Below are 15,707 nucleotides of genomic sequence, written 5' to 3' on the forward strand. Positions count from 1 at the left end.
AATTACTGAGGAAATTCTATTGGAAATTCCTGAAGGACTTCGTTCGGAAATTACTGTAGGAATTCCATCGAAAATTCCTTGGCGAGGTCCTTCGAAAAATCTTGGATGAATACTTTCGGAAATTTCTGGAGGAATTCTTTCAGAAATTCCGTAAGGAATTCCTTCGGAAATTTCTGGATGAATTCCTTTGGAAATTCCTGGAGGAATTTATTCGGAAATTCCAGAAGGAATTTCTTTAGGATTTCCAGGAGGAATTCTTTCGGAAATTCCGGGAGGAATTGCTTCGGAAATTCCTGAAGCAATTCCTTCAAAAAATCCTGGAGGAATTCCTTAAAAAAATCCAGAAGGAATTCCTCCCAAAATTCTTGGAGGAATCCCTTCGCAAATTCCTGGAAGAATTCCTTCGGAAATTCCTGAAGGAATTCCTTCGGAAATTCCTTGGGGAGTTCCCTCGAAAAATCTTGGATGAATACCACTGGAAATTTCTGGAGGAAATCTTTCAGAAATCTATAGAGAAATTCCTGAGAAAATCCTTGGATGAATTCCTTAGGACATTCCTGGAAAAAATCATTCTGAACTTCTTAGAGGAATGCTTCTTTGGAAATTCCAGGAGGAATTCCTTCGGAAATTGCTGGAATATTCTTTCGGAAATTCCTGGAGGAATTCCTTCAAAAATTCCCTCAGAAATTCCTGAAGATTTTTTTTCGGAAAGTCTTTTTGGATTTTATTTTTGGAAATTCCAAGAGGAATTCCCCCGAAAATTCATGGAGGAGTTCCTTTACAAATTCCGTTAGGAATTCCTTCAAAAATTCCTGGAGGAATTATTTCGGAAATTCCGGGAGGAATTCCTTCGGAAATTGCTGGACGAATTCGTTTGAAGAGTCATGGAGGAATTCCTTTGGAAATTCCTGCAGGAATTCTTTCGGAAATTCTTAGGGGAATTTCTTCGGAAATTCCTGGAGAAATCCCTCCGGAATCTCTTGGATGCATTCCTTCTGAAATTAGTGGAGCAATTATTTCGAAAATTCCTGGAGGAATTCCTTCGGAAATTCTTGGAGAAATTTTTTTAAAAATTCCCGGAGGAATTCCATTGGAAATTCCTGGAGAAACTCCTTTGGAAATTCCTGAAGGATTTTTTTTTTGGAAATTCCAGGAAGAATTCATTCAGAAATTCCAGGAGAAATTCTATCGGAAATTCCTGGAGAAATTCCTTTGGAAATTTCCAAAAGAATTTCTCCATGAATTTCCGATGTAATTCCACCATGGGCGAAACTAAGGATTTTTGCCAGGGGGTGCACTACGAACAAATATTCATTAGTTCATCCATTCATAATTCATCGCCCCATATTTCACAGCAATGCATAAAAATTCTAGGGGTGCCTGGCACCCTCGGCACTCCCAGTAGCTTCGCCTATGAATTCCACCAGGATTTTCCGAATGAAATCCTCTATATATTTCCGAGAGAATTCCTTCAGGAATTTCCGTGGCAATTTCTCCAGGAATTTCCGAGGGAAATCCTCCAGGAACTTCCGGAGAAATTCCTCCAGGAAATTTCGGAAAAATTCCTCCACAAATTTCTGGAGGAATTACTCTAGGAATTTCCGAAGGAATTCTTCCAGGAATTTTCAAAGGATTTCCTCTTGGAAGTTCCGGAGGAATTCCTCCAACAATTGCCGAAGAAATTCTTCTAAGAATTTTCAAAGGAATTCCTCTTGGAATTTTTAAAGGATGTCCTCCTGAAATTTCCGAAGGAATTCCTCCATGAATGTCCGAAGGAATTCCGAATGAATTCCTCCAAGAATTTTGCGAAGGAATTTCTAAAGAATTTTCCAAAGGAATTCTTCCAGAAATTTTCCGGCGGAATCCCTCCACAAATTCCCGAAGAAATTCCTCGAGGAATTACCGGAGGAATTCCTCCAGGAAATACCGAAGGAATTCCTCTATGAATTTCCGAAGGAATTCCCACAGCAATTTAGCAAAACATTTTCCGAAGGAGTTCCTCCATGAATTTCCGAAGGAATTTGTCCAGAAATTTTCCGAAAGAATTCATTCAAGAATTTCTGAAGAAATTCCTCCTCGAATTTTCAAAGGAATTCCTCCAGGAATTTCCTGAGAAATTCCTCCATGAATTTCCGGATGAATTTCTTCAGAAATTTCCGGAGGAAATCCTCCAGAAATTTCCGAAGGAGATCCTCCAGGAATTATCAAAGAAATTCCTTCTGCAATTTCCGAAGGAATTCCTCCTGGAATTTCCGAAGGAATTCCTTCATAAATTTCAGAAGGAATTCCTTCAGGAATTTCCGAAGGAAATCTTCCAGCAATTTCCGAAGGAATTCCTCCTGGAATTACCGAGGGAATTCTTGCAGTAATTTCCGGTGGAATTCCTCCAGGGATTTTCAAAGGAATTTCACCTGGAATTTTTAAAAGGATTTCCTGCCGGAATTTCTTCATGAATGTCCGAAGGAATTCCAGCAGGAATTTTCGAAAGAATTTCTCCAGGATTTCCTTCACGAATTTTTGAAGGAGTTCCTCCATAAATTTCAGAAGGAATTCCTCCAGGACTTTTGCGAAGGAATCGCTCAAGGATTTTCTGAAGGAATTCCTCCATTAATTTCCGAAGGAATTCCTCCACAAATTTCAGGAAGGAATTTCTCCAGGTATTTCCGAAGGAATTACTCCAGGAATTTCCGAAGAAATTCCTCCAGGAATTCCCGAAGGAAATCCTCCACGAGTTCTCGAAGGAATTCCTTCAAGAACTTCCGAGGCAATTCCTCCAGGATTTTCCCGAAGAATTCCTCCATGAGTTTCCGGAGAAGTTTGTCCAGGAATTTCCGTAGGAATTCCTCCAGGAATTTTTAAAGGAATTTCTCCTGGAATTTTCAAGGGCTTTTCTCCTGAATTTCCGAAGGAATTCCTTTACGAATTTCCAAAGAAATCCCTCCCGGAATTTCCAAAAAAAATCTTATGGATTTGCCTTGAAATACCTCCAAAAATTTCCGAATGAATTCCTCCAAAATTTTTTGACGGTTGTCCTCAAAAAAAATCTTTAGGATTTTCTCACATAATCCCCAAACGAGTTTCTGAAGGAATGTTTGAAGAAGTTTCTCAAGTTTTCGTAGGAGTTCCGCAACACATTTTTGAAGGAATTTCTTGAGGCATTTCCGAAGAAACTTCTCAAGGATCTTTCGCTGGAATTCCTTGAGAAATTTCTTAAAGATTTATAAAAAAAACCGAAAAAAAACCTCAACGAACTTATCAAACAATTTCTCACGAAATTTCCGAAGGTATTTCATAAGACATTTCAGACATATGTCAAAAAAATTTCCAAACGAACTCCTTTAACAATTTCTGAATTTTCCTTATCAAGGCATTTTTAAAAGAATTCTTCGAAGAATTTCCGAATGAGTTCCTCTAGGAAATAAAAAAATCACAAAAAGCATTTCTTCAGGAATTTCCGAAATATTTTTTCAAGGAAGTTTTGAAAGATATTTAAAGAAATTCCTTATGGAATTTTAGAAGGGATATCTCATGAGACTTTTTTTCAATATTTTCGAAAGAATTGCTTCAGGAATTTGGGAAGGAATTCTCACAGAAATTTCCGGATGAATTCCTCCAAGAATTTTTGAAGGTATTCCTCAAGGAATTTTCGGAAGAATTCCTCACGAAAACTCCGAAGGAGTTCCTCAAGGAATATTCTAAATCTATTTCAAAGAAATTCCTCAAGGAATTCCCGAAGAATCTTCTAAAGGAAATCATAGAAGAACTCTCGAAGGAATGTTTTATGGAATTTCTCAAGAAGCTTTAGAAATGAAGGAATTCCTCAAGAAATTTCTGAAGAATTTGTCAAGGAATTTCCGGTGGAATTCCTCAAGGATTTTAGAAATAAATTCCTTAAATTATTTTTGAATTGATTCCTTTAAAAAATTCCGAATGCATTCCTCTAGCAACTTCCAAAGATATTCCTCCAGAAATTTCCAAAGGAATTCCTTTAGAAATTGTCAAAGAATTTTTTCCGGTATTTCCGAAGGAATTCATTAAAGGATTTTTCGAAGAAATTTCTCCAAAAATTTCTTAGGGTATTCCTCAAGGAAAGGAATCTTAGTTTGATTGGATTTTTTGAAAGAATTCCCGGAGAAATTCTTAAAGTATTTTCTGGAGCTTCTCAAACGGATTTCTGGTGGAATTAAGAATGATATTTGTAAAGAATTACTGAAGAAATTCTCAAAAGAATGCATGGTGAAACTCGTAATAAAACTTCTGGAGGAATTATTGAAGAAATTTTTGAAGGTATTCCCAACGGAATTACTGCAAGTTTTCCGAAGGTAATTTCTGCTGGAATATCTACATTAAAATAACCTGGAAAAATATTAAAGAAATTTCTGGAGAAACTGCTGGATAAATTCAAATTCATGATGGCATTTGTTAAGAAATTCCTGAAGCAATATCTTGAGGAATTCCTCAGGATTATAATCATATATGATTCTTCCATTGAACCATTCCTGTTAATCACCCATATTTCATACTTGACTTTTATTTTTATTTAAATGATGAAGTATTTGAACTCCTTATTACTGCAAAGTGGTTTTCAGTGTAAGGGTGCTCGCCCCCCCCCCTGGCCGAAAAGCTGGCTACGCCCTTGGATAGACTTGGATAAATCCAAACAAAACGCCGAAACGACAGGTCGAAGGTCGAAAGAACAAAAGTGCGCACTGAGTTATGTGGTGCGAAATTGCTGACCCCGTATTTTGATTGTTGGTCCAAATGATGTCACCCTAGCTTATGGCTACCTCTAACTTGTAATGACAATTACGGTGACTGACCGATCCAATTTTCTTCCGTTTTTTTGGCTTCATCTCAGATCGTTGTTGGCATGGTTTCAGCTTTTAGTTAATTTAAAATAAAAGCAGCAGTAAATAAGCTTGGACTGCTGATGCAGCGAAAGTGCTAGCTACCCATGTAAGTCTTCACTTCGCTTAGTATCTGATGTCATTTTTGCATCCATACGATGGTGCCCACAACTTTCGCTGAGTTTATTCATGTTATTGTTGCTTGTTGAGTCATACATGAACAATCACATACCACCCATGCATAGTAAACACTACTAGTAAAGCACCCACCCGATCGATTACAGACATAGAGACGCCACACCACCACTGCGGCGTCAATTACCTTGAGGAAATTCGATTTGCTGTGATTGTTGGAGCCGGTTACAACTTTCTTGCGCCCCCACCACGGCGACTGACCGACCGACCGACGTATGATGACCCGGCACAAGCTGGCAGCAGCTGATTTCCACCCCTTTGTTGGATAGGGGAAAATGGAACAAATCGGACAATTTGAAGAAAAATAAGGCAAGTATTTTACAAAAAAGTTTAACAAGCTGCAAGTTTTCATAGAATGGATCAAAAATTCTAAAATTTTGACTGTTTGTCAACCTATTCAATGTGCATCATTGGTACAAATTTGGACTCGACTGAACTAGAACGAATTGTCTCGTAAAACTTAGACGACTAATTTTTGAACTGTCATAGGCATTTGCGAAACCAGTGAACCGAATCTAAATTAGGTCCCATCATCCAAATAATGACAACTTAAATTTTGAGAAACGATAGATTTCACAATGACGAAATCACAACTAAAAAAACTATTTTCATCAAATCGCAAATAGAAATGAAATAATAATGTGATTGACTACATGAAATAAATATAAGCAACTCCTAGTTAATCTTGAGAAATCTTGAAGGAATCCCAGAAGGAACTCCAGGAGGTATCCGTAAAGGAACCTTTGAGGGAATTCTTGAAGCAGCTACTGGAGTAATTCAAGAAAGACTACAAGAACTCTTTGAGGAATCTAAAAAAGATCTCCTTAAAAAATCACAGAAGAAACTTTTGAAGAATTCCCAGAAGGAACTGCTAGAGGAATTCTCAAAAAAGGAAATTCTTAGAGGAACTGTTTGACGAATCCAAGTAGAAATTTCTTGAGAATTCCCAGAATTAGTTCCTTAAGGAACACTAGAAGAAACTGCTGGAGTAATTTCAGTAGTCTTGTGTTCGGTAAAATCGGCGAACCCTCTGAGAGGGTTCTCATGCGATTAGAGAGTTACGCACCAATGTAAAGGAAAACGAAATAAAGATTCAGTTTATGTTTGACCACAAACGTCCTCAGTCGTCTTCTTTACTTACCACTAAAGAATGCCTCCAAAGCAACTTTTAATGGATGTTACAGTGGCGTACGAGGATAAAATTTTGCCATCAAAATGTGGCTTGGTCACCAAATTTTTATTTTTTATTCGTTTGGATAGCGTGCTTTATTTTGTGCAACTAGTGTGAAGAACAATTTTGTGCTTTTTTTTTTCTTTGTGTGGCGAGAATTTGTGTTTGAGTTTTTTTTTTCATACCCATTGTGCTATGGCATATTTTTCAAACACAATAGCCTATTTTTAGTGAAACTTTTTCATTTAAGAAATGAGTGCTAGTTTGCGTAGTGTTTTTTTTTTTTTTTCAATTTTGTGCCCATATTTTTCCTGTAATTTTTGTATGATGGTGTTTGCTAATTTTTGTCATAAGGTGTACGGTATAACGTACTTTGCACGGTGGCACCCTTTTGTGTGTGTGTTTTTACAATATTTTTAGGCGGTCAGGAGGTTGATTCAAATCGACAGTTTATTTTTCCCTGACACATTTGTATTTACGCTGCTAAAATACACAATTTTCACTTTGATTTGCTAAGATTATCAAGTAGAACACATTTAAGAACAGGCCATTTTGAATCGCTAGTGATTCTTTTTGTGTAAATGCATTTTCCTTTTGCCTGCTTCTCACCGTTTTATTTTGTTCTGTTGTAATGGCGCGATTTTTTCCCTTTTCGGTAGTAACTGAGTTTTAAGTGCGAGATAGTGGATTTTTGAATCTTTTTCTCCGCTTTATTTTTATCACGACCCCAGAATTTTATAGCTTTTGGCGTGATTTTTTGTAGTGAAAGGTGATTAACTGCGACAGTGAAATTGTGTTCTTTGCGTACATTTTTTTTTTTTGCGATAAACGCCTGCAAACTTTAGTGCATAAAAAAAATATCAATGATGCGCAGCGATTTTTAAAATTTATTTTTTATTCATAGTGACAGGATGTGAATAATAGTTTTTGGCTAAATTTATGCTGTATTTTTTTTGTGACAGGCACACCATTTTTGCATCAATACGTTTTTTTTGTGTTTTCATTATTGTTTTTCATTTGGATATCTTTTGGATGCGTTTTTTTTTTTCATGACCATTTTTATTTCATCAATACGGTAAAACTGTGCTGATAGCCAGTAGTTGAAGTCAACTGTGACCAACAATGGTAACCATGCATTCCATTGTCATTGCTTGATGGTTTTGTTTTGAGCAAACGAACATCGCTTTTTGGGATAAACAGAGCTCCAAATTTTAAGAAACTTGATTAAGCCTGCTTTTTATTTATGGTTATTGCAATTTTGTGATCAATTTTATTGCTATGGAGTGCATTTGTGTAGTTTGTGGAAGAAGAGACAAGGGCGTATTATGCAGCCTACAACACCGTGGCATAGTTAGATCACGAAGGAATTATCGACGAGTTCGCCAACATCAGAAGATGACAAACCGAGATGGTGTTTCTGAATATGCAGTTGCAGATGTTTGTTGTCGCCGAGCCAAGTGCAGTCAGATGCACCCAACATTTGGACCTGTGTTGGCGTAGGACTACGTCAGCATTACCAGCAAGGAAGGATTTACGCAAACACAAGCTTGAAGCGGATGAGGAATGTGAATGAGCTTCATGGAGGATGAGGGCCTACGAAGATGGTACTTCTGGCTCCAGATGATCGTATAATGTGTGTGATTTGCCAGACAAGAGAATGCTCCAGAAAAAGGTTATAAAAAGGAATATAAAAAATCTTTGATTACAATATGCTAATTTTAGTTAGGTTCGAATTAACGATTTTCGATTAACGATTGAAATTTCGATTTTCACTTAAACGGATATTTTTGTTATGAATTTTCTGAAATACTTTAATTGATCTGTATCTATAGATTTTTGTAAAAATCAACTTAAGCAGGAAGGAGTTCTTGTGTTCGGTAAAATCGGCGAACCCTCTGAGAGGGTTCTCATGCGATTAGAGGGTTACGCACCAATGTAAAGGAAAACGAAATAAAGATTCAGTTTATGTTTGACCACAAACGTCCTCAGTCGTCTTCTTTACTTACCACTAAAGAATGCCTCCAAAGCAACTTTTAATGGATGTTACAAGTAGGAACTTAGATCAATCTCTGAAGACACTCCTGGAGGAATTCAAGAAAAAGCTTCTGCACGAATCTCAGAAAAAAACACTAGGAGGAAGAACTTTCGTAGAAAAATCAGAAGGATTTTATGGAGGAATTCAGAAAGAACTTCTGAAGGAATACATGAAGGAATTCGTGGGCGATGCTCACTCTACAGCAGGCGAATTCTCTGATATTTTTTTTACCAACTGATGGGGGAGAATCGACTGTATTCTGTGCAACAGGGATTTGACGGCTACACAGTCTTGATAAATCAAAATGAGTTATCTAACGGAAATCTAAGTTCATATGCGGTTATATGTACTAATCATTTATGTCTACTAAAATACACTGTTCTAAGTTTTGGGAGTGCACGATGCTTTGTTCCGAGTGTAGATATAAACGCCTTAAACACGTAATATTCTAGGTGACCTCAGATATCCCTGACGCTCTGGAAAACTTTCTCCGAGAAGTGTCCTTTCCGCATGTGGCAAGCATGCGGTCACGCATTGAGCGAAAACGCGGGCACACGAACAAAACGTGTTCTGAGAGAGACGACTCAAATGGGTAAATTCTGATATTTGTGCACCTCTATTAATAGACCATTCCAAATTAAAAGCACATATCTCAACTTTTGAATGATTCAACTGATCTTCTATGACCCGATGCATTGTTACGAGTGTAAATATAAAGGCCTTAACTCCAGAATGATTTGGATGGCCTAAGCAATCGTCATTGATGTGGAGTCAACCTCGCATACTCAAATTTACAAGTATGGATTTAATGAAGTTTAGTATCCTATTACAAGTAGAGGCCTTACAATCAAAACTCCAGAGCGTTATATGTTGATTAAAACATCGTCGGCCTAGAGCACCATGGTGCCCATGACCACCATCATTCCAAGTTTTAAAATATATCTTTAAGTGTAACGAATAAAGTTCAAGCGATTTAAAAAAAAACTAAATTATTTATTTGTATTCAGTAAACTAAGCTCAAAACTTGTGGATGTTTCTGATAACCTGCAGATATATGTTACAGCTGTACAAGGGCATACATCATTTCCACCTAACATTTACAACCCAATCAAGAAATTCTGGGCATTTTTCAATAAAATATAAAACATTTACATAGTGGGCTTCGTGGCCGAGCGGTTAGCGGCGTCAGTCGTTTAGGTGTCTCGTAAGCCTAGGAGTGTGGGTTCGATTCCCGCTCCAGTCGGGGAAAACTTTTCGTCAAACGGAAAATTCTCCACTGGGCCACTGGGTGTTGTAATATGTGTTGTCCGTTGTCGAATGTTTGTAATGTTCAGTCTGTAGAGGCCGCAAGGTCGAAGACGGTGTAATTGTCTTTTTAAAGTATTACCAGAAATCGAGTGCAAAACAAGAGGTGTACACTACATTTGCAGCTATATCTCCAAAATGTTCTATCATAATAAGGGAATGAAATTATTAGCAAATTGAGACGAAAAACGGCGTTTTTCGAGCAACCGATTTTTACTGTTTTTACTTTTCCTGTGAGAAATGTTTATCGGTCGTTGCTGTTTATCCCCGATCAAAGATAGCCGAAAACTGGAAATCGCTCTGATCATTTTCGCTATCCAACTTTATCGCCCGCAAACTTATCGCGATAATTATCAGAAGGCAAATAACAAAAATTTGCCGCTAATTCGGGATTCGAACCTAGACCCTCCACAAAAACGTATATGAGCGCGCACCATAACCACTTGACTACACAAGCTGCTCGAGAGAGGACAGAAATTTTATACATAAAAGCTACGACGGTGACGACGGGACTACAGAAAGGCGAACAAAGAGCAGAAAGCAAACCAGTCAACTTTTCATTGCTGATGATAATCGATTTTCGGCGCTGCGGAACGAGCGAAAACACATTCTCGAGAGAAACCCGGGTCTGAACTTATAGCACGTCTTTTTTCGCCGATAATGCGTGTGGGAGAGTTTTCTACTATCGCGATCGTGATCGATAATTTCATTCCCTGATCATAATAAAACCTTCATGTATGCATATGATAGCACAACTAATCCTCTTCATAAAATAGTTTTGATTTTGAAAATCCACCCACTGCGTCAAAAGGTATGAGTAAAAATGTGAGAATAAATTTTCACATCATTTAAATATTAAAGGAAACATATGTAGTTATTGCGCGCAAACCCCAAAATTGTATTCCCACCTTTGGGTTTCCACGCCGAAGACCCAGCGCCAGATTCGGCGACAAAGAAAACTGACAGCAGTCGCCGGACAGTTGGCAATCCTGATATTTGACGGCGGCCGCCCGGTAGTCATGGGAGTGGATTGTTGTCACGCAAATAGATCTTTTCGCTGAAAATGCATGTGTATTGAGTTATTGTTGACAGATTTTCTTCAGTGTTAGTGTAAAATTTAGCGATTTTCTGTATCGCGTAAGCCTTCGCTGGAAGAAAACGTCATGTTGTTCAGCGAAGCAAGGAGAATTTTCAGTGAAAAAAGCAATATCACATTTGTAATCCGAAAAAAAACCTTGAAAAGTTGAATTTTTGATAGATTTTGTTCTGGAATACTCTAGTACACGAAATAAGTTGGATATTTATAAAACAAAATACATAATGACAATTGTTTTCCATAAAATGTTCCACTGTTGAGGAAAATCGACTGGGAAAGTCTAAAAAACTATTTACGAAGTCCGGAAAAAATCCCAAAAAAAAAATTTGGAAGCTGGTCATAATTTAGTAACGGAAAAAACTGACATCTTGTAAATTTCACAGAATATAGCTTATGTAAGGCCGATGCAAATATTATTTTTATTTTATGTCCGAGACCTCCAATCAGGTACGAGGGGGGGGACAAAAATAAATAAGGAACAAAAAAATAAAAACGAAAAAAAAACTATTGAAAATTTTAAAATAATGGTCAATATTGAAAAAATATTTTTCAACTATTGAAAAATTGTTGCTTGAAAACATTTTTTCTATTGAAAATGGTGGCATGGGCCGCCATGTTTTTTTTTTTCACCCCTTCAATATTTTGGTATTTTTGAAGGGGGGTGACATAAAACAAATGAAATATTTGCATCGGCCTAATTCACTTCAAAATATATTTTTTTGAATTTGGTGGAAAAAAATGTTTTGTATTTTTTTTTATTTTTTTTTAAAGACACTACACCGTCTTCAACCAGAGGTTGAACAGACTGAACAATCACTAACATTAGGCAACGGACAGCAAGGAACACCCAGTGGACCAATGAAGGATTTTCCGTTTGACGAAAAGTTTCCTCCGACTGGAGCGGGAATCGAACCCTCACTCCGTGGCACTCACAATTTTTTATTACACCAACGAACCTAACCTCAAAATGACTGACAATTCACAGGTCATTTTGACAGATGTCACATGAGCATGAAAAAGAAGGCAACAAGATCGATAAAGTAGAATATATGATCCGTCTTTTTCATGCATGTGTGTGGTCTGTCAAAATGACCTCAGAAGTGTCAAACATTTTCATGGCTAGCTTTATTGGTGTAATGAGCCATTTTACGAAGTGACAACAATGTTGTTAGCGGGGAAAGGGTCACGAAATCCAGTGGGTTACCGGGTTGTTAGCAGCACAACAAAGTCGCCGCCAAGTTTGCGGTTAGGTGCAGCTTTAAACTGCAAATTGATATTTATTATTAGCAATTCAGAATACAATATTTCATTTACTTACACTTTCGGTGCTTTAACGTATTTCACTGAGATTTCACCTTCCCAAGTAGCTAACATTTCATATTCTAGATAGGTTTAACATTGCATGAGTGTAGATTATAGGAAATTCACATCTTTTAGACACTGTAAGTAATTCATAATAATTAGCACTATAGTTTCTCGAGTATTGAATAATTGCATGACTTACTGTTAAGTAGAATAAACAAACAAACTAGTTTTAAGTAGAATAATCAATTTGATAGGTAGAATCACTATGTGTTCCCTTCTTTCATCCTTCTTTTCTTATCTATCTACAATTTAGCCTCTGCCAAGAGCAAAGCGCTGTCAGCTCTTGTCATCGCTAGAAGCTCTGTACCGCCCAATGCACTTGCAGTGTTCCCAGCGGTAACATACTCCCCCCCGTAACACTGGTCACTAGTTTCTATACTGGTGGATCCAGTTTTACCTAATGATATACCAACTAACTTGCAAGTTGCCGAAGCCGATGGTTCGTTGACGTTACTCTGCTTTCCACAATTCCTCACATATCGCTTACAGTTCAGACATCGCTGAGTCGTCGCTGTCGGATAATATGGACAATACGAAGTCGATCAGGAGCTCTCGCTGGTACAGCACATTGCGGAAAAATTCTTGTAGATGGCTGATCTGCAGTCGGTTGTCGGTCTGTCGTGACGGACCACCCACATCGACCAGCACGTAAAAGCACTTGTTCCCGAACAGACACTTGCTTGAATCCTGCTTAAAGTGCTTGCAGTGGGTAATGTTGCAGGCCATCATATTGTCATTGATCGGCTCATCCTTCTCCTCGCGACTCCCCACCCACACGATACTGAGACACACAAAGTGCGACGGGATGCGACACGTACGACAGCCCAGTTTAATATTGTTCTTGGAGTGTTTCGCCTGTCGCAACGTCCAGATGCACTTCAGGTAGAAAATGTTACTGAAGTTGGGTAGGATTCCGAATCGTTGCTCGCGGCACAGCTTCTCCATGACTACCTTCAAATAGATGTCGCAGATTTTGTCCTTGGATCGATGGATGGTGAACGACTGCTGCATGTCCAGCTCGTGCTGTTTGATACACTCGACGTCGTGCAGCCCTTGGTGTTCCTTGTCGAGCGCGTTCAGACAAAATTTGTCGCACCGCTTGTATATTGCCACATACGGACACGTGTCCATCATGCAGACGCCCCTACTCTCGAAGTATGGGCATAGCACCGAATCGACGTGGATTCCGATCATTCCCACGCTTATTGTGATAACGACCGCATAGGGCATTCCAGCAGCTGCGATGGCATCTTCTTCTTCCGCTTCGTCATCAGCTACCACACCTTCCTCGGACAAATCCAGTGATACCAGTCGTTCTTCTGGTAACATCTGTTCTGTCTGTTGTACCTCAACCGAACCAGTAGGGGATTGCCATTGATTGAACTTAAAAACAAATTCCGATGCGTTGATCCGTTTGAGAGGATCAATGGTGAAACTGGGTCCTGAATCGGCTGCAAAGGATAGACCGGATTGTGTCTGTTCCGTAGCAGGGGCGACGTGTGTATTCGAACAGACCGACCCATAGCGGTAGATGCCCATTTTGAAGAATTTACAAATTTCCTTTTTTCGACTACCGCGGGAGATTCCAACGTCGACGACAAGGACAGCAACGACGAAGACGATGATTTGTTCTGCTCTGGCGTAGTCGGAACCGTGCTGCGTTGAAATCATAGTGTATAGCTTTTGTTGACCACATAGCTGCTCCGCGGTCGTGTATACAGGCAGCGCACGTAATATCGACAGTTTAACGAGGTTTGACAGAGGTGCATTCGATAGCAGTCGAGTGATCATCGCGTTCTGACATTCGACAAAAACGTACCACAACATACTGCTCCCGTGCATCACCGCTATCAATAGGTCAGTCTTCTTTGTACTAAACAGAGAGGATTTTGTCTCGACGTTCTTCATTCTACTCTGAGTTCGATTCTTTAGCTTCTGGCCGGTGTCCAGGTACGAAGGAATACGACATACTCGTGTCTCACTCAATGCCGATCTATAATCGTTTTGCGCTCGCTCTATAACGGTGAGTTCCTTCTGTACGCACACTATGGAGCATTCCATGTGCGATTTAACGTACTGATGTAGTTGCAATAATGGTAATTTTATCACTATACGTTGCTGACCCTGACAAAATATAGGTTTGATCTTCCTGGTTGTTCGCAAATCCTTGGTGTTAGTAATGCTGTTTCTGCGGGTATTTTGTGAGAACTTCCTCACACAACTTGATCCTTGGCTCGAAATACACACTTGTCTCTGGTGCTGAACAGTACCGTGGCATGGCTGATGAGATCGGACGGCTGTATCTTCATAGTTGAACTCGGAGTTTGATGGTGTTCCATAAGGTGCACGAGCGATGAAGTTTTCCATATTACATCTGACACTGCTACTTGCGCTCATATTTTGCGTCATCGAATCTGCTTTGGGAAACGCGCTTGAAATACGCTGCTGAGTCCCAAGCGATTTTAACCGATCTGTTAAAGATTCAATTCCTATCGATTGTATTGAAGGAATTTTTAATTTCTTCGGTATCGTTGAATTGTCCGCTGTATGCGGTGAAGTTGATAACTGAATACCATCGGCTGAAGGTTCTTTGAAGGTTGACTTCCTTTGAATCTGCTGCTCCAGCAATCTATATTTTTCATTCAGGACTTTGCGCTCAAAGGCAAAAGCGCGCCTTTCCATCTCAATTTCGCGCTGCTGAATTGCGCGCTCTTCATTTATTTGCCTTAGTCGTAGGGCAAGACGAGCGGATGCTCTGCTTAGTGAACTGCTATTCACTGACGAACAACCGCGACCTGTGCATGGCCGGTTGTTATATGATTCGGGGCGCGGTTGAGGATCGCTGCTTCCCGTTGATGCTACTTTCGGCAACGGTGGTAAGTTTGCCATCGAAAGTTTTAAAGATTGTTAGCGGGGAAAGGGTCACGAAATCCAGTGGGTTACCGGGTTGTTAGCAGCACAACAAAGTCGCCGCCAAGTTTGCGGTTAGGTGCAGCTTTAAACTGCAAATTGATATTTATTATTAGCAATTCAGAATACAATATTTCATTTACTTACACTTTCGGTGCTTTAACGTATTTCACTGAGATTTCACCTTCCCAAGTAGCTAACATTTCATATTCTAGATAGGTTTAACATTGCATGAGTGTAGATTATAGGAAATTCACATCTTTTAGACACTGTAAGTAATTCATAATAATTAGCACTATAGTTTCTCGAGTATTGAATAATTGCATGACTTACTGTTAAGTAGAATAAACAAACAAACTAGTTTTAAGTAGAATAATCAATTTGATAGGTAGAATCACTATGTGTTCCCTTCTTTCATCCTTCTTTTCTTATCTATCTACAATTTAGCCTCTGCCAAGAGCAAAGCGCTGTCAGCTCTTGTCATCGCTAGAAGCTCTGTACCGCCCAATGCACTTGCAGTGTTCCCAGCGGTAACAAATGTTGATGATGATATTGGTTTTTACGGGTTATTGGACACTACCTCCTGTCAAAATTCATTCATAAAATCGGCTCGTAAAATGGACTATAAAGAATACGCCTAAACGACACGGCCACGAAGCTGAGAAAATTTGCATTTTTTTTGTGACAATCCACCCAATGCGACATAAGTTTGTCCCAAAGAGAAAAAAAAATAGGACAAAGATCGATTAGAGATTTCCAAGCCTTGTTTTGCGATTTTCGTGC

The 15,707-nt window shown here is 38.9% G+C and overlaps 2 protein-coding genes across 9 annotated transcripts in view; both read right to left on the reverse strand.

Moving 5' to 3' along the window:
- The window catches only part of LOC109420362 (protein Fe65 homolog), a 408,519-nt gene that overhangs the window by 196,959 nt on the left and 195,853 nt on the right, over window positions 1-15,707 (reverse strand). The window lies entirely within an intron of this gene.
- Window positions 11,486-14,903, reverse strand: LOC109405403 (uncharacterized). Its single transcript, XM_062857944.1, is given in 3 exon segments — window positions 11,486-13,586; window positions 13,589-13,670; window positions 13,834-14,903. Coding segments are annotated over 3 exon segments (2,241 nt in total). The 3' UTR covers window positions 11,486-12,497.

This window comes from Aedes albopictus, chromosome 3, assembly GCF_035046485.1.
Source record: "Aedes albopictus strain Foshan chromosome 3, AalbF5, whole genome shotgun sequence".
NCBI lineage: Eukaryota > Metazoa > Arthropoda > Insecta > Diptera > Culicidae > Aedes > Aedes albopictus.